The 26,704-nt window shown below is 33.6% G+C and overlaps 1 protein-coding gene across 4 annotated transcripts in view; it reads right to left on the bottom strand.

The window, feature by feature from the left end:
- Positions 1-2,453: 2,453 nt before the first annotated feature.
- The window catches only part of SH3GLB1 (SH3 domain containing GRB2 like, endophilin B1), a 34,167-nt gene continuing 9,916 nt past the window's right edge, over positions 2,454-26,704 (bottom strand). The window contains exons 3-11 of one of the 4 annotated variants that reach the window (XM_065875504.1): positions 24,436-24,564; positions 22,152-22,285; positions 20,612-20,704; positions 17,098-17,136; positions 15,379-15,402; positions 9,806-9,895; positions 9,319-9,419; positions 3,295-3,523; positions 2,801-2,908 (exon numbers count right to left, since the gene is read on the bottom strand). In XM_065875504.1, the coding sequence (XP_065731576.1) occupies positions 2,801-2,908; positions 3,295-3,523; positions 9,319-9,419; positions 9,806-9,895; positions 15,379-15,402; positions 17,098-17,136; positions 20,612-20,704; positions 22,152-22,285; positions 24,436-24,564 (947 nt within the window). Of the gene's footprint in view, positions 2,909-3,294; positions 3,524-9,318; positions 9,420-9,805; positions 9,896-15,378; positions 15,403-17,049; positions 17,137-20,611; positions 20,705-22,151; positions 22,286-24,435; positions 24,565-26,704 lie in introns of all 4 variants that reach the window. The other 3 variants (XM_065875496.1, XM_065875513.1, XM_065875518.1) reach the window with 3 other exon arrangements.

Raw genomic sequence — 26,704 nt, 5'->3', positions numbered from 1 at the left:
ACTTCATTCATAAATGCATCCTTCACATTACTATCCCTTTAGATTAAGCTCAGGGGCACAGAGATTATTTAAATAATTCTGAATTGCACCATGAATTAATAGGCTTCCAAAGCTCTTCTTCCATGCCTAAGAACCTATGGGCCTTTACCTGAGTAAAAATTAAACCTGTGACTTTATAAAATAAGCCCAAACCGAAATAAAACAAACCAAAAACCCCCCAACCAACCAACCAAACAAAACCCCATTAAAATAAAAAACAATAAACATAAGAATGAGCCCACATATTGTGGCAAATTTGTGGTGGACAAAGGCACAAAATAACCTTTGAACCCTCACATTACTGAAGGCTACTGTACATTATTGGGTTACTATAATCAACATTCATTTGATGGAAAGCAGAAGGTTCTGATAAAAATGTACACTGACTATGGTGAGGTTAAACCTAGATCTGCATCTCATTTAAAGAGGGTGGAGGATAGAATTGATAAGGAGTAGAACAGAGCATTGCAACAGAAGATGTTTGTCTGGTACATAGTCATAAACAAGGCCAACCGTCTGGATAGGTCAGGAAGCTACAGGGGCTAACAAGGGGAAACATATTCACAGCATGTTTCTACTGTGCCAAGCCTTTCCTTAAAAATTATCTAACATACAAGATAGTTAGAAATCTATAGTTACAGATTTTATAGTTATTTTATAACTGCTTTTAACACTATTTTTTGCTATAAAATCCTCACAATAACCTTAAAGTGGCATAACTGTTACCCTCATTTTGCTAACAAGGAAATGGCAGTTTGTATGACATCTAAGTCGAAGCTCAAAGAGCACAGTATGTGAGGAAGACTGGATTTGAATCCAGGACAATTTCACTCCAGTACCCATACTCTTTCCCTTTTACTACTCTACTTCTCATAAACCTAATTTACAGTTGCTATTAAAGTTGACCTGATTTTTTGTATGATCTTTTAAAGCCTAAATCTTGATTTATATAACATAATAGATGGTACTCTAGGCTGGCCACAGAGCTTCATTTCTGGGGGAAAAAGCTTCACTCAAGTGGTTCTAAGCTAATTAACCAGCTTGAGCAGCTTTGGGGGTTAACAGTATGGCAATTCACAGTGTGAATCAAAGCATCTTGTGTAACTATAAAACTGCAGAGGAATCTGTCTCACAGCACAGAAATGTAACAAATACTGTTAAAATCTGAACTGTAAATTAAATTACCAACATGTTTACCAAGCTCTTATTAGGAACTCTTAAACACCATTTAAAAATATCCTTTTGTGCTAAGTGTTCATTTTTTAAAGTACCAGAAAAATATCATTTTGACACATTAACACTTCCTGAAGAAATTAACTACACCTTTACACTTCATGCATAAGCCAGACTGAACTGCTTTTAGCTTTAAGAATGTGCTACATTCTCTTAGCTCCAGGCCTGTCACAACTTCTTCCCCTGCCTAGAACACTTCCTCTCCAAACCATCTCCCACTCCCAAAATCTGAATTAGGTGACTCCCAAAACTCTGAAACATACTAACCCTGTATTTCTTCTATCATGACACCGATTCTGTTATATGACCATTGCTTACTTATTTTTCTGTCTCCACCACCAGTCTTTAAGATCTGTAGGGGGAAGAACTGTGTGCATCTTGTTCAGGGTCGTATTCCCAGTTGATCAGCATAGTGCATGGCCCCCAACAAATGTTTGACGAAAGAATGAATGAATGAAAATGAGAGCAGAAGTCCTGACATGGAAATAATCTGCTGATTCATAGCAGTGGTCTAAATAGCAATTTTCTGATTCCATGTATATCACTAATCATTTCATTAGTATGTGTTTCATAACTAGAGAGCCTGATCAAGATAACCTAAGTTCATTAGTAAATTTTCAACATTTTATTTGTAGGCTCAAAGTAACCAAAAGTGTATTCTGTTTGCATACAATTTACTCTATAAGGAACACAGTTGTGCTAATCCATTTTTATAAGGGTTTGCTGTTCAAGAAGAACAAATTCTCTTTACTGCAGTAACTTCTTAACAGATCCAATTCTGATTATGGATTAAACAGTACCAATTGAACAATCTTAAAAACATTATTTAGTGAACTGAATTTGTCCCAGATGTTTTAGAACCTTAAATGCAAATGTACTAGAGAAATACGGTGGTACTTCTCAAGGACTAGTTATTCTTAAAAGAAATCATTCAGTAGTGTTTAATAAAACAAAAAACCCTCAAAATAACTCACTGAACTAGAATATTGTAATCATTCCATGTCTGCTGGAAAACAAGGTAAACATGGTATAACTGCATTTCTGTTTATGAAAACATTCAGAAACATTATATTTTTTACAAAAGAGGTTTATGTCCTAGAGCTCTTTTTAAACCAACAGTTAAAAACAAATTTTAACTTTATTCTTTGGCTATTAATTATACCTAATAAATGAGTCACGTATCAATTCACAATAAATTTATTTTACGTAAAAGAAAAAGCTTGCCATTAATGAAAAATTCAGTAGAAAACAGTTATGCTTTAAGTTGGGGCTCAAAAGTAGAAGCTACTTATTAGTGAAACCTCAGTAGAAAAAGAATTTTGTAAGAAAACATTCTTGGCATGAAAGCTTTAACATAAATTCTGTAATGAAATATTTACCATGCAATTTTATTGGCAGAAAGGCCAGTTTCTGATGGCTAGTATTTTCTTTTCAGTCTCTTAAGACATTAACATGAAAGATACTTAAACCTGCTTTATTAAGAGTTAATTGTATATAAATACGGTGTACCTTTTCATAGTCCACCTATTTAATTGAGCAGTTCTAAGTAGGTAATTGGCACCCTGCCCTTCTGGTTTCCCCTTTCCCCCATTAGCCAGTCTGAATCCATTCCAATGACACTGAAAACAGTGATTACCTACAAAATAAAACATTTCCAGTTATTAACTATGTTAATAAACACACAGAAAACTAATCAGACTTAATCTGTTTAAAGTATAAATTATTCACTATCAAAGAATTTAAACATTATTATCAATTTGGTGAAAGATAAAGGATTTTATTAGAGACAGTTTTAGAAATCTAGTGATTTAGCAGTTAAAAGCTTTAAATATTTCTGTGATGTTCTATTTTGTTAAAAAATAGTAGTTAAAAAATTATAAAATGTTAATATAACCAGCTGTAATCTATGAAAACATTCATAATAAACTATTTCCAAATAAGTAATGAGGAATTTGCATTTTATTATACTGGAAGGTAAGTCAATCTATGATATAGTTTTCCTTTTATACCCACATTACTCACCTCATCTGCCAGAAGTGATAATTCAGTACTGTTTGCAGCATCATAATCATACAGAACCCTGGCCTTCCTGCTGCCACTGCACTCCTTAGGGTCAGTGAGGTTGGAAGGAGAGGTAATTACTAGGCCACTTGTTGAAGTCAAGGCAGAAGAACCAATCACATTTGATGAAGCAGATGGTATAGGTGCCACAGAAGTCTGGTTGTTGTTACAATGATAAATGGATGGAAAACTGTTGAAAAGAAAATGGCCAATTATCTATTTGCAAGTGACCAAAGTTCCTGTATACCACCACTTGGGGGCAGTGTTTACCTTCTACCAACCCTCACTTTGGCTAAAGATTTGAGGATGCTAATATTTTAATGACAAAGTACGCTATCCAGCTCACCCCTCTAGGGTCAATTACACTAGAGAAAATGCAGGTTGTTTTTAAATATAAAATCTTTGAAAGTTTGTTTCAAAGCCATCTTTACAAGTATAAACTTTAAAAAGTTTTTAAAAAACACAATGGTTTTCTTTTTCCAGAAAAATGAGTTTATGATATTTCCAACAACCTTCTATAAGTATGTTCCATTAATCTTTTCCTCCCTTTATGAATTGTTAAATAAAAATACCAATGAAAGACTTACTTAAATGTTAGATACTACTGCAAGAGTGACGTTTTCTCAAGTTAATTCTTTGAGAAATATTTGAGTAACTGAACTCTTTTTCATAAAATCGATCCAATCACATTTTCCTGTTCATTCAAGTACTTATTGAGTATCTACATGTTCAACATCACTACCACAAGCTGAGATATAAACATGAAACAATGCCATTCCTTTATGGACATGTAGATAAGTGAGGAGATGGACATTCAAATAATATGTTATGACTGATAATTAACATAATGAAGACTCAATGGGAGAATACGGAAATGTCACAAGTTCATTTTGTCTTCTATTTTTTAGGGGAAAAATAAAAGTTTTATTAGGAATTAGTGAAATCCCTGTGATCAATGTGCTTATAAATAGTTTAAAGATAATTTTCAATTTATTGTAAGCCTACTGTTTCTCCAATAATACTCAACGGAAAACAGCATAAGATGGCTGGCCTATAATCATTCTAATCCAACCACTTCTAAGGTTGAAAAAAATCCTATGAAAATTCATATTTAAGTTTAAATAAATCCATTAGTTAAAATATAAAATGCTTCATCTGGTAGGGCAGGTGAAATTAATCCCTTCATAAAATAGTTTTCTTCTTTATGACTCCTGTGCCATCTGGAAATCAGTCAGCCAGCAGCAAAATTCCCTGTATCCTTAACCTCTTCTCTAACCCTTCCATTCACCTCCTGATGCTTGTGTTTAATCTGCCACACTCCCTTTATCATTGAGCCTAGAAGTGGATGTTGAAGGAGTTGCACGTTCCTCATTACCATTCCTATACTCCTTTCCCTAACCAATCCTACCTAATCTTTGAATTTCATGTTATTCAACTATATACTACCTACCATCTCTTGTTGCAATCATCTACAGGCATCTCATTCTTTTCCCTTTATTTCTGGATTTTAGCTCCTGGCTCACTAACAGTGGATCTTAATTCTCGGTGGTTCTAATAGCCATGTAGACAATTATTTGAACACTTTGGCCTGTCAGACCCGTGAGCTCTTCTCTTCCAGTGATTCTGTGACTGACCTAGTTCAGCCACCCACTCCCAATGCCTCATCTAGACCATATCAATTCCAAAAACTATAACCTTTACAATAATCAATTTCCAACATCCCATTCTCTGACCATCATCTTGTTTCCCCTAGTACTCTCATTTCAACAAGCCTATCCTGGATCTATAGTCCTCCACAGACCTACCATCTATCATCCTACCAACACGCCCTTCGTGTCCAAGGTAAATTATTATAATCACCTCCTTGCACATGCCTTCATATCATTTGCCCTTTACTTCATACTACTCGTTTGGTAAAAATCTTTCTAATTATCTACTCAGTATCCATGTATGTACTATGACAGTAAAAAAACTACAAAACCATGTTGTCTGGTCTCACACTCAATGAATGAGTAGGAACCTAAAGTGGGTCCACAATGCTGCCTGGCAACTACACTACATTTCTCTAGTCTACCCACTTTTAACATTCTGCTGATGACTATTTCATACCCCTTCATCCATCCTCAAAATTCCAGCATTTCTCCCCTAATCTTTATAATCAGCTGCTAAGTTGTTTTCTTTTTTAACTGAGAGGAGAAAAAATCAATCAGGAAACTTCCATGCTTTGGTCATCTCTCCTCCTACTACAGATGAGCTATCTATGCTCTTAAGATTAATTTTTTTAAGGTTAATTTTTCCACCCGTGTACAAAATCTCCTCTCAAGGATATCACACTACCAATTCTTCCCTTTCTTTCTAATATTATATTTTCTCCATTTACTGTGTCATTCTTATCAGATTACAATCATGCTCTCATTTCTCCTATCTTAAAAAAAACCCAAAAATGTGCTGGACTTCACTTTTTCCTCTGGCTAGTGCTTCATTTCTGTTTCTCTTTACACTAGAACTCCTTGAAAGACTTATCTAAACTTACTGTCACAGCTCCTCTCCTTCCATTCCCTTACACTAACAAACAAGCTTTTGCTCCTACTGTTCCACTAAAACTACCCGTCAAGGTCAGCAATGTTCAAAATCCAATGGTCCACTAGCAGTTCTCTTTCACTTGACCTATCTAGTGGTCACAGTGGACCACTCCCCTCACTTTTTACAGCTTATTCCAAGGCCACACTTGGTTTACATCTTACCTCAGTGCTCATTCCTTACCATCCTCCTTAGCTGGTTCTTCAACTCTTTGTTGGAGTACTTCAGGGCTCAGCCCTTGGTTCTCTGTTTTTCTCTACCTGTACTTAACTCCCTTGGTAATTTCATCTAGTCTCACAGATTTGAATATCCTTGATATTGCTGACAACTCTCTAATTTATACCTCTAATTCACCCCACCCCCAATTTCCAGACTTGTATACCCTAAAATTGGGTATCTCCACTCAGATGTTTCATATCTCAAACTTAACATGTCTAAAACTGGGCTCCTGATATACCTCACATGCCTTCCCCACCCCAACCTGCTCCTCCTGGGGCATTCCCCATTTTAATTAACCAAAACTCCATTCTTTCAGTTGCTCAGGCCAAACACTTGCAGTAATTCTTGACACCTCTAAGCCTCATATACAGAAAGTTTGTCAGCAAACCCTGCTGGCTTTACCTTTAAAACACACCCAGGGTTTGAGCACTTCTACCACATCTATCACAATCACCCCGATCCAAGCCACTGTCACCTCCTGACTGGATTATTGACCAAGTTATTGCAGTAGGCTCTGAACAGGTCTGTCAGCTTATACTCATGACCTCTAACATCTATCCTCAACAGAGCAGCAGGAATGATCTTGTTAAAGGTTAAAATCAAATCCTGTCACTCCTCAGCTCAAAATCCTCCAGACTTCATCATCTCTGAGTACAGCCCAAACTCCAAAGAGTGGCTTCCAAAGCCCTACATATCTTCGCTCCCTGTTTCCTTGATTAATCTCGAGCCAAGCTCTCCTTGTTGTTGCCTGAACATACAGCTATGTTCCTGCTTTAGAGTTTTTGTACTTTGTCTCTGGAGCATCTCTAAGATTCCTGCGTGCTTTGTTTCCTCACATCTTTCCAATCTGTCTTCCCTGACTACTGTAAACCTCTACTCTAACCAAGGTACTTCCCTGTTGTATTTTTCTCCATAGCATTTATCACCTTCTAATAGACTGCGTAATTCATAGACATTGATTTTCTACTCCCTTCTACCCCTAAATAGAATGCAGGATCCATGAAGGCAGGGATATGGTCTATTTTGTTTACATTGTATCCTTGATGCCTAGAATAGGGCATCTGTAAAAATTAAAAGCAAATGTTTCTCTGATGGGTAAAAGGGTTCTAATGATACAAAGAAATAATTTCTAATTCAAGTTTCACTCTAAAGTTAAGAACACATTTCCTAGCATCCTTTCCTCAGTGAACTTGGCAGTGATTAAATATATACATTTCTGAAGAGGAAAAAAAAAAGGTAAGTTCTCTCTCCCTACATATGTGTGTGTACACACACACGATTTTTAAAGTCTTTAACCATGTACTTTACTTTCAAATTTACTAGTATAATTAGCTTTTGTTTAGCCATTGAGGTCTACCTATGTCAACTTTGGGAAATTAATGGTAAAAAGAAAAACAACAAAACACCAAACCAAACAAAAAAACCCTGAAAGGCCATCTTCAACTTCTAAGAACTTTTACTGATAACTTTAAAAAACTCTAGACTTCCTGCCACATAGCTCAATATGTTAAACTTTCCAATTATTTACAAATAAAACACATTTACTAATCTTATAACTAGCTCTTCTATTTCCTTATCTGTGTGTGGATAATAATAATACCTACCTCAGCACATCAATGACTAGAGTTTGTGTGAATGGCTGAGTTCCAAAGCATTTGTATGGCCTTAAGCAGAATTCAAGAATGAATGAATGGTTTCAACAGCAACCCCTCTGCTGCACTGTGAGAGTATCAGGACAAAATGAACAGGAAGTACTAAGGCTTCCTGGGCTTAAAATACTTTCAATGATGTGGGGATAGAGTAGTATTCTGATTTCAGATATTAATACCAGTAACAAAACTTCAAATATATAAAAGTATAAATACTTCTGTAAATCCTATTAGAATAACCAGTGGTATTAGACTACAACTCATTTTTAAGATCTAAAATTGGTTTTGTGGATGTGCCTAATTTTGTTCTAGGTCTAGTTTTGAAGGATTAATATGCAGAAAGGAAGACCAAAGTGATGGGTTTTTTTTTTCTCCTTATTCCTTGCAATAACTTCTCTTGATATTCCTCCTTCAAATATTATATATCACTCCCCTGCTTTAATGGTTCCTCACTATGTAAATTCCAAACTCCTTATCATTACTTATTTTAAAGGGCATTCATGACATGACCTGGCTTCATTATTCTAGCCACATCTACTATCCCATTTTAAATTTGAACACTATGATCCAACCAGAATGAACTATTGTCAGTTTCCTGAACTTGCCACACTCTTTTTCCTCTGGCCCTTTCATATACATATTCCTCCTCTGCCTGGAATATCTGTCCCTGCCCCTTTCTTGTTCTAGATTATTCCTACTAAAATAATTTCATCTGTGAATCTTTGCTAGACTCACTTGAGTCACAGTTAGATGTCCCTTACAGTAATCTGAACTTCTCTTTCCACTTATCACATGGCCTGTCCACCTATGGCCTGTACTTCTACCTAGGTTTTAAGTGTTCGTTGTGAGAGCAGAGACCATGTTTGTCCTGTACATCTTTTATTTTTAGTGTCACCTTACAACGTTAGCTCCATAAAGGTAAGCAATTTTGCCTGTTCTGTTCGCTGATATAATCCCAGAGTATAGAACAGTGCTTGAATACGACAGGTGTTCAATAAATATTTGAGAACGAATGATTGAGTTGTGTTGCTTTACATATGTGCTGTAAAGTATATTACCATACTAAAAATAATAACATCAATGGGCTTGAGGTCTTACAGAATATTCTAAAATCTTTTTAACAGTGAACAAGTAATGAATAAGTACAAATTAGTTTACCTCTAAGGGCAAGTAAGTGTCAATATAACTATATCTTCCTCAACCACCTGCAAAGGTATTCAAGAGAAAAGTGAACTTCAAATGCTTTTTGAAGTTATAAAAAGGTATTCACTTAAATTATCTAAAAAGCACTAAAAAGGTATTCATTTAAATTATCATCTCACCCCTGTTAACATTTTTCTGTGCCAGAAGAGCCCAAAATGTCTTTGTTACCACAGAAGTGTGATAATCACTTTCCTTAAAAAAAAAAAATCTGATTCTAAGTAATCTAATAAAAGCCTTTAATTCTTCTATTTTTCACCTCTATTACTAGTTCATATGAAAAAATCTGAATTTCTTCTCTTATCAGGAGTTTCATGTATGAAAAGGAAATTGCCACCTTCCCAGTTGCTTTTGGAGGTCTAACATGTACTGGTAACATTGTGCGTAGTAAGTCATCTGGGCTTCTACAAAGTCATTCAGACAGCGGAGGTGATGGGCCTGTAAAGGAAAGTTACAGTCACTTCTTAGCTCTATAATCTACTTAAAGTGGCACACGCTCAGGGAAGACAGAGCACGACACTGTACTTGGGGTAAATCATCAGTATCTATCATTTTACTACAATTTACAACAACAAACTGTTTAGCCAAAAAAACCCAAAAAACAAAAAACATCAAACGGACTTGATGATGGTGGGAGAACTACCTCATCAGGTGATGAGGTGTAAACAAAAATTTAAAATATTTCTTCATGTATCTTGAAAAGTGCTACAATTTAAATATCTTGATAGATGACTGAAAAGGAAGTTCAGTTTTTCCTCCAAGAATTTCCCTAAGACTATCAAAGTCTTTTGTTCCAAATGAATTTCCAATGAATGAACACTCACATGTGTACTGCTGATTCCCTCTAGCAGAAGTCTGGTAATCTCTGCTTGACGATCAAATTCACTTTGAGTTATTCTTAATTCCTGTTCAGACTTAAATTGGAACACAGTTTTAGAATCTCATTAGAAGACTTAGTCCATTTTATGTACATTAAGACAGTTAAAAAATCCCCCAAATAGAAGCAGCCACATAGCACAGGGAGATCAGCTCAGTGCTTTGTGACCACCTAAAGGGGTGGGATAGGGAGGGTGGGAGGGAGACGCAAGAGGGAGGAGATATGGGGATATATGTATATGTATAGCTGACTCACTTTGTTATAAAGCAGAAATTAACATACCACTGTAAAGCAATTATACTCCAATAAAGATGTTAAAAAAAAAAATCCCCCAAACAAACCCCAAATGATAATCTGGCAATTCCCTGATTCTGCTTTGTATCTAGAGTGGTCCCTGGTTTCCAGAACTTAGCTTTTCTATGTTACTTAATCTAGACAGAACTGACTCCTTACTCGTACTTAACTCAAAAGAACTATTAAAGCCAAAGCTTAATGACATAAACATAAAAGCCTAGGAAAACTACTATGGGACTGTCAATCTATTTTCATACATTTTCTAGTATCAATTTTGCTAATTTGTAACATTTTATGAAACCTTAAGATTCCCAGTTTACTTGTATAAATTATTTCAAAAAATTCTCAATTATTACTGTAGCTACTTTACTTTGAAGTTATATAGGCTTCAATCTCAAATGAAAAAACTTCAGAGTGAAGCTAGGACTTTAACCTCATGGGTTTAGTTATCAAGCATACACTTGTTTCTAGGGACGTAGCTCTTAGGTTCCCTCAAAGGATTCTTTATCCTACATAAATGTCTTTTTTAGTTTTCTTTCCAAACTTTGCATAGAATATGTCTTAAGCAGAAATATTACCTATAAGATATGCTAGGGTTTTTCTGCAAGTTATGGGTGACCTTTAATCAATGGTGTGCTGGTAAACTGGCTCTCCAGGGGGAAAAAAAAGCTCCAATGTGCTGAGTTTCAATGGTATAAATACTCCTACCACAGCTGATTTCAAGCTACCAAGGTGAAGTTACTGACCTCAGAGCTAGAAAGACATGTGCATAATAGCACACCACTACTAGCTTCAACTATCTGATATAGGTTTAGTGCTGGGAAAAAACAGTTCACCGAAAAAAGAAAAAATCTAAAAATAGTTAAGTACTGGCAAAAAAAACATCCTCACAAACCTTTAGTCAGAGTTGCTTGGTAGTGAGGAGGAAAAAATAAAATCTCACAGGTCACTCAAAATAGTTAGCTTATCCCCCACTGGGAATTACTATTGGTGATAATATCACTATAATGATATTTCCCACTACCTCTCCAGGATAAATTGCTCCCCTGCCATCCAAATAATTACAGTATTTCCAAGACTGTATAGTAAGTATATAAACAAGGTGTGAACTTTTTCCTTTCACACCCCATTTCCCTCTCCTTCACCCTTTGGTGGCAATAGCTAACCCAGTGAAATAGTCAACAATGAGGTAGCAGCAAAAGAGATAATCAGTTGCTATAATCATTCTCATACCATTGGCAAAAGATATGGCAGAGAGGACTAAGACTTGACCACTAGACTGGATTTATGGAAATAAGCTTGAATTATTCAATAAGTCAAGAGTTAAAGTTAAATTTACTTGATCAAAATAAGAATACATGGTGCTTTGATAACAGGGCTTAAGTAATAAGCTTCATCTGGAATCTAGTATGCAGCAGAAAAAAGTCACAGGGGAATAAAACAATCAATGTTCTTCCTAAAAAAGTATTAAGGAAAACCAATCCAGTGTTACATTTGCACTATTTACTGTTCTGCTTGGTTGAAAGGTTCTGATTGATAGAAGTAACCATAGCAAACCAAAAATAAACGCATTCGGAAACAAATGAGGCTAATTCCATATAGGTTTGATGGTGAAAGTAAAATTTGATTTAACAGCCTTTAGCAGAAATGGCAGGAAAGTCTACTAAATGGCAATCTTTCTGTACAAGGTGTAAGTAAGTAAGCTAGGTAGCCGATTAAAAGTGACTAGGAAGCTTGAGACTGAAATAGAAATAATGTTTTTAACCTAAAAACACTGAATAGCAACTAGCCCGTGCACCACAACTACTGAGCCTGAGCCTAGAGCTCGTGAGCCACAACTACTGAGCCCTCGTGCCACAACTACTGAAGCCCGCGCGTCTAGGGCCCGTGCTCTGCAACGAGAAGCCACTGCAATAAGAAGCCCGTGCAACGCAATGAAGAGTAGCCCCAGCTCGCTGCAACTAGAGAAAGCCCGTGCGCAGCAACGAAGACACAACACAGCCCAAAATAATAAATAAATAAATAAATAAATTTGCTTCCATGTCCTTGCTATTGTAAATAGAGTTGCAATGAACACTGTGGTACATGACTTTGAATCATCAAAAAATCTACAAACAATAAATGCTGGAGAGGGTGTGGAGAAAAGGGAACCCTCCCCTCTTGCACTGTTGGTGGGAATCTAAACTGATACAGCCACTATGGAGAACACTATGGAGGTTCCTTAAAAAACTAAAAATAGAACTACCATGCGACCCAGCATGGGCATATACCCATGATTCAAAAAGAGCCATGTACTACAATGTTCAATGCAGCACTATTTACAATATCCAGGACATGGAATCAACCTAAATGTCCATCAACAGATGAATGGATAAAGATGTGGCACATATATACAATGGAATATCACTCAGCCATAAAAAGAAACGAAATTGAGCTATTTGTAATGAGGTGGATGGACCTAGAGACTGTCCTACAGAGTGAAGTAAGTCAGAAAGAGAAAAATACCGTATGCTAACACATATATATGGAATCTAAAAAAAAAAAAAAGGTTTTGAAGAAGCTAGGGTCAGGACGGGAATAAAGACGCAGACGTACAGAATGGACTTGAGGATACAGGGATGGGGAAGGGTAAGCTGGGACAAATGACAGAGTGGCATGGATATATATACACTACCAAATGTAACATAGATAGCTAGTGGGAAGCAGCTGCATAGCACAGGGAAATCAGCTTGGGGGTTTGTGACCACCTAGAGGGGTGGGATAGGGAGGGTGGGAGGGAGATGCAAGATGGGGGAGATATGGTGATATATGTATATGTATAGTTGATTCACTTTGTTATAAAGCAGAAACTAACATACCATTGTAAAGCAATTATACTCCAATAAAGATGTTAAAAAATTTATTAAAAAAACACTGAATAAAAAATATAAAATGATCTCATTAAGGACAAAGGATCAGTCTGCTATGTTTGAGCAAAATTTAATTATTTAACTGTGAAGAAAGCACCATAATACAAAGCCTAGGAAGTCATTCTGTTGTACAATCTAGACTTTATATTTAGAAAAGGTAAATGACAGGAAGGAAACAAATCTTGTTTCTTGAACAAGTTTCAGTGTATGTTTGGGATGGCCACAAACAGTCTAATGTCCCAAACCACCTCTACTTCTGACACATGTAACTGATCATAATAATTAACCTGAGAGGCTGAGGTAACTGAAATTAGGTTCAGCATAATTAATTTGCTTAGGAAGAAAATAATCCATTTTAGAAAGATAAAAAGGGTTTAAAGAAAGACAATGAATTTAAAGAGTTTTTATTCTGTCCTCCAGAAGATCTCATTCCCCAACTTAATTTTACAATTAAGACAGAGTTCTAGGCAAAAGATCTTCTACTGCTTAGAATACTGTTACTGGGCTAACTGATCTAGAGCATAGCTTGGGTTAGAGAAGCAAGAAGAGCTCTTTTAGGATGTAAGCTGGAAAAAGGGCAAGAATGTGTTGGTTTGTTTTATCAGGACTGGGCAACTTATTTTAAGCCAGAAATTTTGGTCAAGCTTCTGAGGCATTTGCTATGACAATCTTGGTCAGTGTTACCTACTTTTTCTAGGGGCTTAAATCTTAAAATATTCCAGGAATATGCAGTTTTTATTTATTTTTATTATTTATTTATTTATTTATTTATTTAGTGGTACGCGGGCCTCTCACTGTTGTGGCCTCTCCTGTTGCAGAACACAGGCTCCGGACGCACAGGCTCAGCGGCCATGGCTCACAGGCCTAGCCGCTCTGCGGCATGTGGGATCTTCCCGGACCAGGGCACGAACCTGTGTCCCCTGCATCGGCAGGCAGACTCTCAACCACTGCGCCACCAGGGAAGCCCTGCAGTTTTTAAATTATACATTTTTAAATTATAAAAATGACAGAAGTGAGAATAGAGGAAAAATATATCCAGAAATCCATTTTGATATATTTTAAGCTTTTTTCACGTATATAAACATAATGTTTCATGAGTTTCTTGCCATTATATCAACTATTTCCAAAATTTGTAGAAACTGCAGAATCAAATCAGAAATTTTTTGGTGTACCTGTATGCTAGCCAAAGTGGAAAAGACCCTGGCTTTCTTGATCAACTTATTTTCTCTTCTACGTTACTCTGCCCCCTTTTCACGCTAGACATTCAGGAAGAAATCAGAGGCCAGGGTGTAACCATAACTAAGTTGATGAATGGATTCCACAAAGGAGGGGTGAGAGCATAAGTCAAGAATTTCACATTGGATTTCCAAGTTATGCTCCACAACCTATTCATGAAATAAGACTGTATAGTTAGCAATCCTACAAAGTCAGAAAATAAGAAGTTGAAGTTTGTAAAACTACTTAATATTCAGGGGCCCAATTAATACCTGCCCTCAATCCCCAGCACTGTCCTCAACTCACGGTCAGATTCTGAACATGAGAAGTAAATTAAAAATGCTTCTGAAGACCTCAAATAGCACTTGAAACAAATCTGCACTAAAGTCATAATTTTATTCCTTATTCCTTGCTTTAGGTATTCTCCCAGCCAAGAACAGATTAGAAATGGTAGCACAGGCAGAGAGACTGGCACTAGCAGTAATATGGACAGCTTCTAAAAGTGACAGTCTGACACTGAGGGAGGAGACAACATACTTCAAAAACAAAGGATCCAACGGTTGCACAGTACAATAATGGATATTCATAATAATGACTCTATAATGAAGTTAAATATATGCTATCCTGTATTTAATTTTTTACAAATATTTTCAACTAAAATGACAGAAATATTAGCTTTAGTGCTGTAGAGAACAAGCTTCAGTTACCTTGAAAATTCATTTGTGTGACATGATATATATTCACTTCTCTGAAGATACAGGACATTGTGTTAACTATATTTTATATAATTATCATATGAATAAACCAAGTATTATATAAAACTGTCTTCTGACAAGGCGTTGTAAGGATTACCACTTAATATAACAGCTATCTAGTATTTATTAGAGTGTATGCAAACCACATCTCTGCAGCATTGTTCTATTATTCTGTGGAACTACTACTAGCCAAACAGATCTAAGCTTTCCATAATAATTTTCAGATTTTATAAGACACAGTAACAAAGACTGTGATTGGCCCCATAGTTGTTGCCCAATAAAGATTTACTGAATAAATGACAATTAAATTCTTGTTTCATAATTCTGTAGTTTAATGATTTACTTACTTTTGTCACTTCCTCTGCCCAAATCTAGCCAGCATTAAAAATTAGAGAAAAATATAGAGCATGAAAGTTGGAATTTAACATTTTCTACAACTTACTATAGAAAAATGTAAATATTTTAATTTACATGGCATACTCTTTTTCCAGAATCACATTAACAGATTAAACACAGTAATAATTAAATCAGTAGAGCTTAATATACTGTGAAAGTATGCCTTCATATGTATCAATACTAATGATGTTTGAATCTTATACTAATTCTATAACTTAATAACAGTTTTCCAAAACTGGGAATATTTAATGCCTCAGTTCTAGTATTCTCATCAGTAAAATGAGAGGTTTAGAGTATATGATTTATAATTTCTCATTTAGGTCCAAAATTCTGCAATTTTAGTAAGTTATAATAAAGCAAGGATAAATGGACACTAAATGTTGATTTAGCCATGGTGCGGGGCACAATGAACTTGAGATATAATGAACTTAAAATTACCAGAGTTAAATACATCGTACTATAAGTAGATGACCTAACTAGTAAAACAAATGCCTAATAAATGAAACAAAGTCTTGCTAACTGTTTAGGGTATTTTTACCTAAGATTAAAAAATATATATGATTTATATGCTAAATTACCAATGACTGAAACAGTTTCACAATTCTCATTTACCTACATACAGATAGGACAATGGAAATAAATGAATGCATTCTCTTGCTATCTAAGGAAAGCTCTAATTTAGCCAGGGCTTCAATAATTATAGTAGTTTAAAAAAACAAATGCATTTTACATATTCTGTACAATAATCTTTTTTATTACATGATTTTTTCCCCTCCTTTGAGTTCAGTGCTAATGAAATAAAAGTAGTCAATTGATTTAACAAATAAAAACTGTCAATTATTTATTACTTATATAGCAGAGTCTATGCTACTTCTATGGCAGTAATACACCCAGGAGAATTATACCAAACACTGTATCTATAAATCTTTATTGGCTAACATTTATGAATTTTGGGACTATGCTCAGATTTCTATCTTGTTAAAAAATTAAAAACACTTAACATCTCAAAAATTTCCTCAAATCAAGCTCAATAATATACAAAAGATATTACAGAATAATTCTCATTCCCAATTCAAAGCTATCACTATTCTGCAACTCTCCTAAATGAATTAACACTGGACAGCTTCCACACTACAGAAATACCTAAACTACTGGGTTTGTCTTGGCCTGGAATCACAGAAGAAATTAATTCTATGCTGAATTTGGGTGAAAATTAAGGTAAACACTGAAGGTACTGTGAAGCAAAGTAAATCTGTACATCTTATACATTTCTTTAAGTAAATTTTGTTAATTTTTTTTGCCAACAGTGAAAATATGAAGTGCCAGCTAAATTAACATCTTTTATTATGTATAAAAGGCACTATATATTTATGTGTAGTATAAATACATGTAAATATTTATGTATTTGTGTATATATTCAGACTCTAATTTGGCACAGCCGAATTTGGCAATTAGAACACAATTTCTTTTCTTCAAGTTCCAATATTTCTTCAGCTAGTATTCTCTGTATTTTTTGTTAGACTAATGAATGCATGGCTTCAACTATTTTAGACTTTATATGTAGATAATAGCAAGAGAAGGCACTTTATTCAAGATGTAGAAAACACGGTAGGCCAACAAACCTTCAGCCATTTTACATGCAGGAAGTTGAGCATGTAAGAGAAATTTACCATAATGTTATCTCCTTCAAGGCGTGCTGAGTTTAGTTGCTTAAGTGCATAGGTAAGAGACAAAGAACACATTATACCAATGAACACAGTAAAACAAGTTACTTCTGCACACAAAAGAACACACAAACAAGTATTAAGAAACGATAAAATGGTCTTCTACTTAAAAAAAAAAACCCAACTACAGAATTTCATATAATGGTACCTGTTCAATTTTTTCAAAAGATTCAATTTTCAAAGATAAAAAACATGGTTGATGCTTGATTTTAAATTAGAATTATTTAGGGAAAATGCATCACTTTAAAAACTGCCACAATTTCCTAAATTTTTATTAAATTTTCACCTATGAAAGCCATTCTGCCTACCCACAATTTCCCTATTCAAAGATCATTTCTATTTTATTAATGTATGATGCCTTCAACCATGTTCTCTTTCAATCAGTCTCACAGGTCTTAGCATACCCTGAAGAGATATATGAAAGGCATGTCAATCCTTGTATTTTTAATAAACTTTAAATTCTAATATATGTACATTTAAGTTAAGGTTATATGATGGTGCTATAAATTCACTCAGTTTGCAGATTAAAGACATAGAATGCTGTGGAAATGCTTAAGTGGGCAGAGGGACATACTTGTTATGTTACTTGAAAATGTATTTTCCATCATGTTTGGATACTCAAAAGTAACAGACGTCTAAACCTCTCAATATCAGAGAGCTTTGAAACCAGATGATTTTTTTCTTCCCATTAACAACACTCTAAAATGATTTTTTAAAAAGTTTATATAGACTAAGTTAGGTTAACAAATGTCAGTGCTTTATAACTTAAATGCATAAGTTATATTTGTTTTTGCTTCTCTGATATAAGTTTTATACTATTTTCAAAGCTGTACTTTATTCATTGTAAAATATTCAGGGAGGTTTTTCTCTTTTCTGCTCAATTGGTATATTTTTGAGAAATGTCTTTGATGTTGCTTTACCATTCTTCAACACATTAACTAATAAAACAGATTAGTAAAGTAGCAATATTGAATATAGGCAGAAATATTTTACTGGTATGGCAAAATCACCAAAAAATTCAATCTACTATAGCAGATTGTAAACTGAGGGCAGCAGACATTTTGCACTATTTATATATGAACTCCTTCTCAGCAAAGCACCTTGTACAAAATTAGCATTCAGTAAATCTAGAATTTAAAAACAGGTCACAAGAAACTAGTAAACAAATTTTTAAAAAAGTGCTGACATGCACAGGTCCCAAATCTTACTTACAGAGGAACAACTAGTCACAAAACAATCTGAGGAAATTTACAAAGAAGTAAAATCAAAGAAAGTCTGAGATTAGAGTAACCTCCTCAGCCACCAACTAGGAGCAGGAAATGTGTCAAAGAAGGAAAAAAAAGGAAAAACAAACTCCTAGTGGTTTCAATTTTTCTGTATTCTTCAAGTAAACGGAAGAGAAATACAGAGAAAAAAAAAATCACAAAATATAGGCATGCCTCAAGGCTTGAGGGCTTTTCCTTTCCAAAGTATTTCAGACTTACTGCTATAAAGTTTGAAGAAAAACAAGTTGGTTATCTAGAGGGAAAGAACACAACTAAAATCAGGAAATGTGAATTTTTGTCTAGACTAATATTTTTAATATTTGGCTACAGTTAAATTTTGTTTAATGCAATATATAAATTCTAGAAAAGCTGTGTACAAACATAATTGTTGAAAAATTCATTTGTATAAACTTTTATTTTTAAATGTAAATTCTCAAGGAAAAAATTTTGTTCTCAATAATACACAGCACAGAAAATCTGTCAACATCTTTCCTGGATATATCAAAAGGAATTATCTCTCAAAATTTGTCTACTATTGTATTTGGTTCCTACACATTTTAATAGCAGTGGTAAAATAATTTAGAATACATAGGACCTGGTATACTGTTAAATCTATGAACTCTCTGGCACTTTTCCAAGTAAAATGTAGACTATCATTAGTCTGTAACAGTGTTTGTTAAAGAAAGTTTTGTATTCTTATTCCATAATCACTGGGCACATATAGACATTTCAAATAAAGATTTTCTGTTCTAACACTTATTTCCAAATGATCCTTATTTAACATTTTTTCTGATTATGAAATTTGTATCTTAAAAACCAATTCATATTTTGCTATATAAGTTTATTGCTAGCAACTTAGAAATTAATATCCTAATTTAGAGTCTCTTGCCATCTATGGTATTCATCTGTAAAGTTCTAATTCTGCAAAAAGCTTGTTTAGGGAAGTTAAGCTGTTCTTTATGATGATGTCATCATAAATCTGAGGTGAACTAGCCAGTGATTTTGAAATTAATGTCTTGTCAAAGATAGCTCTTCTCCAGCAGTTGCTAATACAGAATCTCCAAAAGGAGAACTGTCTAGAAGAAAATAATTTATTCTGCTCATACAAGGTGTTGGGTAATCTCATAAGACAACACTGTCCAACACCAAGTTACCAGTTTTAAATTTCACTCTAAACCAAGTCTCAACCTTTTCTTTCCCAAAACAAGAGAGCCACAATAGACTTCTACCAGCACCGTGGTAATATGCTCCTAAGGCAATGATTCTTGACGATAGTAGTGGTAGTGACTTGCGAACAGAAGGCAGTGGGAATGTCACATCTCTTAACAAAACATATCCCTTAGCTCAAGAATGAACTTGTTAGCTTCATCTAATAAATTCATACTTGTTTATATTGTACTATCTTAAAGGTGCTCCAATTCAAGCCTGATTAATCTCTTCAAACTTTGGAAAAGAGATATAAACTATATAAATATTACATTAAATCAGAAGCTTATAAATAAAATCTTTAAAGTTATTAAAGTTATATATATATCCTCACATATACATATATATAAAATCACTGAACTACTATATTTAATATATACCCACTTAGTCTTAAAAGACTACTCTGAGATTGATTTTTATAAAAAATATACCAGAACTTATTTATCCAAACAGGTTTCCTCCCCCTTCAAAATAGCCACCTGGGACTCCATGTTGCCGCTATCTGAATAGTTTTGAAACTATTCTTGGTGACAACTCCTTCGGTAAGTTTGAGTCCCATGTGGAAAGGGAGTCACATCTAATTTTTAAGCTACACATAAGCATTCTCAAACTTGATTCATTCTTATCTTAATTACTATCTGTTTTTCTATTTCAAATATAATAAATCTATTTCCAGAAGACTTATTTTCCATCACTGCTGAGGTTATTCAAAAAATATGACACAGCTTTAGGAGATCTTATAATTTTTGTCTTTTAGCAACAAGTGTATCACTAAAATAAGAATATTGCCTCTTGATATGACTACTTTTCACTGATTTGAATGTATTAAGTTTCTGAAAAGTTTGTTTAAAAACACAAAAACAATACCCTAAAGTCGTATTCTAGTCTTAATGATAGATTACAGCTTGCATGTTATATGAGTGAAATCTTTTACAAGTCTTAAAGTTATTAACCTCAAATACTCTTCTATTAAAAAAAACACTACTTACTGATGCTCTAGTTTCTGCAGCTTTTGCCTTTTTTAGTCTGGTTTTTGCAGCATCCAAATCCAGTCTCTTATTTTGTAATAGTTTCCTTTCTTTCTATAAATATAGGAAAGAAAAAAAAAGCCTAATGATGCCAAAAATCCAGTAAGAGCATACACATTTAAGGTATTATTCTCCATTAAATATATGAATCATCTGATAAAGATCTATGATTACAAAATTGGCTATAAAGTGACGATTCAGGTATCTGACTCCATTTTCTCACTATTTCCAATTTTAAAATGATAGAGACATTCTAGGTATCTGGGAAAGATGGCAGGTGATGGCAGATATACAAGAATATTAGTTTTAATATTCTGTGATTTTGCCCCTCCAGGGAACATTTGGCAATATCTTCTTGGTTGTCACAATTGGGGGAGGGATGTTACTAGCATCTACTGGGTAGAAGCGAGGGATGCTGCTACACATCTTATAATTCAGTATAGCTCCCACAACAAAGAATTATTCAACAGATAATCTAGGAAGCGCCTATGGTGAAGAAGGTAGAGGGCCCAGGGTAAAGCTCCTTGAAACTCTGTGCCACAGCAACAAAAGCAACTCTATTACTACGAAAACAGAATTTCAAATTTATAGAATGAATAATGAACAAACATTAGTATGATATCTTAGAATTAGTATGATATCTTAGAATTCCTCATGGGAACATCAAGCTTCTTTATAACAGGTAAGTTTATAAGAATTCACTGTTTGCTTTATTAGTTCTTAGAATTCATATATCAAATATCATCCTATTGACAATCTAATATCTTTTCAATTGTATTTCATCTTTGTGGTTTTTCCTTTGTCTCAGGCCAAACACTTTTTATTCACAAATTCATTGTAAACATATTGAGTTTCAATAATATTTTGTAATAAGAAATCTTCAAATTAAGTTTGAAGTAGTATTTACAATAAAGAGCAGTCTTGCAAGAATCTTAGGAAAAGGATATTCACCTAGAACTCTACTCTCCATCACTTAAAAAACAAATTAAACCAAAAAAAAATAGATTAACAGATTAGGTTTGGGAAAGTGATATTTTTTTCTTTATTTCAGCAATAAAACACAGCTGTGTGAAAAGAAGATAATAGACTTCTAGGGATACAAAAAGACAGAAAGGCTAATAGCCAGAAATATAGCTTCCAGTAATTGGGATTCTGGCTCCCAGTTTAAATGAACAGCTATATGGCTATACTGTGGTGATAAATTGTGCCGTATTTTAATAATCATTCCAGGAACTTCTCTATAGATTTTAGTGCTGGTAACGAACAAGAATGGATGTAAAGACACCTCAGTAACACTACAGGGACACAAAGTGGAGTCCGTATCATTAAGAGTCCTTTATTTCGATTAGTTTTGTGTTCTGCTGGAATATGCATCTAACTAGATTATTTAATTTTTCTAATCTGCTACATCTACAAAGTCATTAAGAGGGCAAATTATTCATTAAAAACTAAGTATATACCTAAATTATTTTACTAAAAAAATGAACATTTTCCAACTCACAGCAATTGTTTTGTAATCTCCTTCTATAAAGTTTCTTAAAGGAGTGAGAAAATTTAAGGCTGATGTTTGAATCAGCTCTCTGTCTGCTGTTCCAATTCGTTTTTGTGTTTCTCCACATTTAATAAGGGCATTACCTGCAAAGGAAAAAAGTTTGGTTTTTTTTTTTTTTTTTTTTTTTAACCATTGTCTGGTAATGTCAGAAAATCATGTTAAGATAAATCAGCAATTTGATCTGCCTTAAAGTCAGTTGTTACTTGTTTACTTAAGTAAAAATCAAATAAAATTAACTGTAGTTAAGGTAGTTTTATTTTGAAAGTAAATTTAAGATTATAAATATCAAAATGAAAATGACAAAGGTGAACTCCTTATCATATCATAGTTAATTGTACCAACTCTACCAATGGGACAAAAGAGGACAGATACACTAAAACATACTTATGGTCACAGCTCAAATAGTGTAGATATATTTATAAAAGTATAATTCTTAAAATATTTTAATAAGTAGATAAAGTCAAAATTCTTTTGTTTCTGTATTTATGCACTTACCTCGTGTCTATAAATAAGAGTATATACTTGTATCTTAAGTTAAAAAAAAAACAACCTATGTTTTGCAGCACATATACCCTAATATTTAAATAGGACAAATTCAGTAGAAAATAGAGAAAAAGAAAGAGAACCACAAGATTGGTTCTACTTCCAGTTCTCTCTCTAATAAGCTTTAGTTCTGTGGATCTTAATTCTTTCATGCTCAGATAAAATTAGATCTGATTGATAAGGAAGGTAATAATATAATGTAGTTAAGAGCTCAATTTCTGGATACAGATCTACATTTGAATTACTAGCTGTGGATGAACTATGTAACCTAAGACTCAGTTTCCCTGTCTTTACACAGAGATAATAGAATTTACAAGTAGGATATAAGTGAGGATTTACCAATACATATATTGTACAGTGTTTAGCCCAATTCCTGAAATATTCAATTACGAATACTAATTTATTACTAATACTAACCATCTATTACTAATACTATTATCAATTATTAATAAATAGATTCACAAAGCCCAATTCAAATAATCAGGGTATATTCAATGGAATTATTAGAAGTGCAAACAGATTAAGCAGGTTAAAAAGGAAAAAATTTAGAAGCTTTCTGAATGTTCATGCTCCACTAGGTCTTCAGCTTGGTGAAGGAAAGGGCTGGGTTTTCACGTACCTTTATGACCCCAACATCTAACTGAGTCTGGCACAAGAAGGCAATAACAAATCTGATCGATATATAAAGTTTTTGTAAAATTTATAGTTAAAATTTAGAAGTCAAAGTATAGAAATTTTAAGCATTTTCAGACTTCTGAAAGAATTATATTTTGAAGAACACAATGTAATAGTTTCAAAGTTGTATAGCTATAAGCCAGTTAATGGATTAATAGCATTCATTACACAGTACTTAGGTTATTTCCATCTGACATAAATACTACTAAAACTAAGTTAATTTAGTCCCAGAATTTATATGCTATTTCATAAATCAGGACTATATACGTAGAAAATCACTTAATTTACCTATCATTTCATATCCAAATAAGGATAAATTTCTTGCAGAAGTCTTAATAAAAAGATTAGCCATAAAAAACAGGAAAAAAGCTATAGAAATCTGAAATGGTCTTATGTTGAGAAAATTAGATTTGAGGGGTAATGATATATAACTGAGCTTCAGAGTTATACATTAAAAAAGCCACTACAGCAACTAAAAAAAGCTGGCGTAACTGTGAAACGTAATAGAAAATTTAAAGTATATGAGGAAAATAGAAATAAAATGTCATCCAAACATCGAGAGATAACCACTGTTAACATTTTTGTGGTACTGATATTACTTGGGTAACGAAAGCACTAGTTCAAATACTTAGTATGTGCCAGGTACTTTATTATAGAAATAAATCCTCAAGAAAGCTTAAAAAAGAAAAATCAACTAGAGGAGACATATATAAACAGAGACTGCAATATATCACAAAAAGTACAACAGAGGTGCTGCAAGATTCAATGGGAATAACCTATTTAGACATAAAAAGATGTGAATTCTCAGAATATATGCTTAAATATATTAAATACTAAGTTACACTGTATATATTTAGTGGTCACCTACATTTGTCACTGCATCCAAAATTTTAAGACAAAAAAATTGAAGTTAAAATTGATTCTACTAATATTAGGTAAATGTTAATGATGTCTCTAAGTAGTAAAAATCTAAGAGTAAAGATATCTCTTAGCAGACCTTTTGCCTTTCACTTACCATAAGCTGTTCCAGGGCCAAACTCAGTCCCTGCATCAATCATATATTGTCCCAAAAGTTCTGGGTTGTTTATACGACTTGGAGCTTTTCTATCCAGTTTCTCATAAACAAATTCTTCTATCCTGGCATCTAGGAAAAAGGTTTAAAATTACCAATGATTTCAAAAAGCTAAGCTATTTGAAAGATTGTTTTGTTCTCCTACTAGACATTTATTACCTTGTAAAATAAACATGAAATTACTATGCTTTCAAGTATATATCTTAATATATAATTTTTCATTTGCATGTTAAGAGTATTACATAACTCTAAGAAACTTATTTTTAAAAATCTGATAAAATATTTTGTCACAAAAATATTTAAAATAAAGTAAAACTATTATGAGTATTTTATAGGATTTTAAGTTCCAGAAAGGGTTGGTATTCCTTTAATATCTAGTGAAGTTGCCTTTGCCCCATTCATATACTGTCTAACTTTTAACTTTGAATATATGTACACAATTTTAAAATCAGGGATTTCCAGCTATAAAAATATGGATATAAGGTACCTAGAAAAATCAAAGAATCACATACTTCTGCCACTATTATTTTGCTTTAGTTTGCTCATATGCTCAATCTCCCTCTTAGAGGCTAAATATTGGGAGTTTAAGGAATGGAACAATAGGATTTGGAATAGTCTACAGAGATCAGCAATATGATTCCTTGGCTTAATTTTATTTAATTATGTTTAAAGTATATAAATATCTGAGCACTCAAAAGATTTTATCATTAAAAATAAGTTTAAAATACAAAAGGTTAAAAGCAATAATAGGAATTAGCATAAATAAAAAGGAAAAAACATCTGTAAGATCTGAATAAACACTTGGTTATCATAATATTTAAGAAATTCACATTTACACTGCTGCCCAACAGTGAGATATTTCAGAGACAAATAAGAAAAAAGTCAAAGTTCCAGACTTTTCAGAAACAATGATTAAACATAAAATTACAATCCAGAAAGAATCTCAGTTAAATAGGTTCCTTCTAAGCACCTCACATAACTCCTCCACAAGTGAAAGTGTCACACAGTACACTGAAAATTTCAAAAATAAGCTGAACCAGTAATAGAAACACTTCAGGAGTTGGCAAAAGTGCTAATTTTCATACATAAAACAGGCTGTTGGAACAATACTCGCTTTTGTGATAGACTCTGGTGCAGCATCAGAAGAGTTTTTAAGCAGGAATTTAAAAACCTTTCAATTAGTTAAAATCAAAATGAGTCAGTTCAAAACATAGCCACTGAGAAGATATTAACTTAATTGCAGAACTTCATTTTCTGACCGTGAGAGTGATTCTTATCTTTGCCATCTATCTATTTGGTCAAAAGTTTAAAGTTGAATCCCATGTTGATTTCATTCAGTTAAAAAAAATTGGTATATTTTAAATAAATGTTTCATTTCAATAGGGCATTAAAAGGTCATCATAAAATCTTAACAAAAAAGGCAGGCAATTCTGCTATAATACAATGTATATTTCTGAAAAATCCTAGGATCTGAAAAATCATGCACTAAAAGTAACATGGCTTACAGGAAAAAGAAGGTTGGGTCTGACTACTCAAAATCTGTGTAACTTTATAATGAGAGCATAAATAAAACACACAAAAAATTCTGTTATTACTTTAGACTTAAAACACTAATGTAAAACTGTATATGAGCCATTGTAACTCCCTTCTACCGACATTATTCCCGTTTACCAGTTGAGTGTGAGCTTATTTGCCAATCACAAAAACTTGTTGTAGAACAGACTATATTATTTAAGGAACTATGGATAGAGCAAGAAACAAGAGGAAAAATGTCTACTACTTTCTTTTCTCTTTCTTTCTTTTTTATTAAGATACCATGGTATATTATTTAAGTAGCCTTAAATGAATAAGAAATAACACATAGTGTCCAAAAACAACAGGCCTCACTCAAAGTGTAAGAGGACTATTTTAAAAAGTCACCACAATTTAACTAAAATAGCACAGTATTACTAATATTTTGTATAGTGCTTGAGGTTTACGTAATAGCAACAAAGTTTAAAGCTTGGAACTTTAAATTAGTAACAAAGTAAGTTTATGGCATTTCACAACATGGTCACAATAACACTGGGGAAAAGGGGAAGGAAAGCAGGCATTGTTATTGCTGTTTTCGTCCTTCAGTTTTGATCTGTAAAACTCAGGGTGTCAACACACCTGGTTCTAGTTCAAGTTCCACTTCTAATTAGCTATGCTACACTGAACAAAATGCTAACTG

Source organism: Phocoena phocoena, chromosome 1, assembly GCF_963924675.1.
Source record: "Phocoena phocoena chromosome 1, mPhoPho1.1, whole genome shotgun sequence".
Classification (NCBI taxonomy): domain Eukaryota; kingdom Metazoa; phylum Chordata; class Mammalia; order Artiodactyla; family Phocoenidae; genus Phocoena; species Phocoena phocoena.
This window is presented reverse-complemented; position numbering and strand designations above follow the sequence as displayed.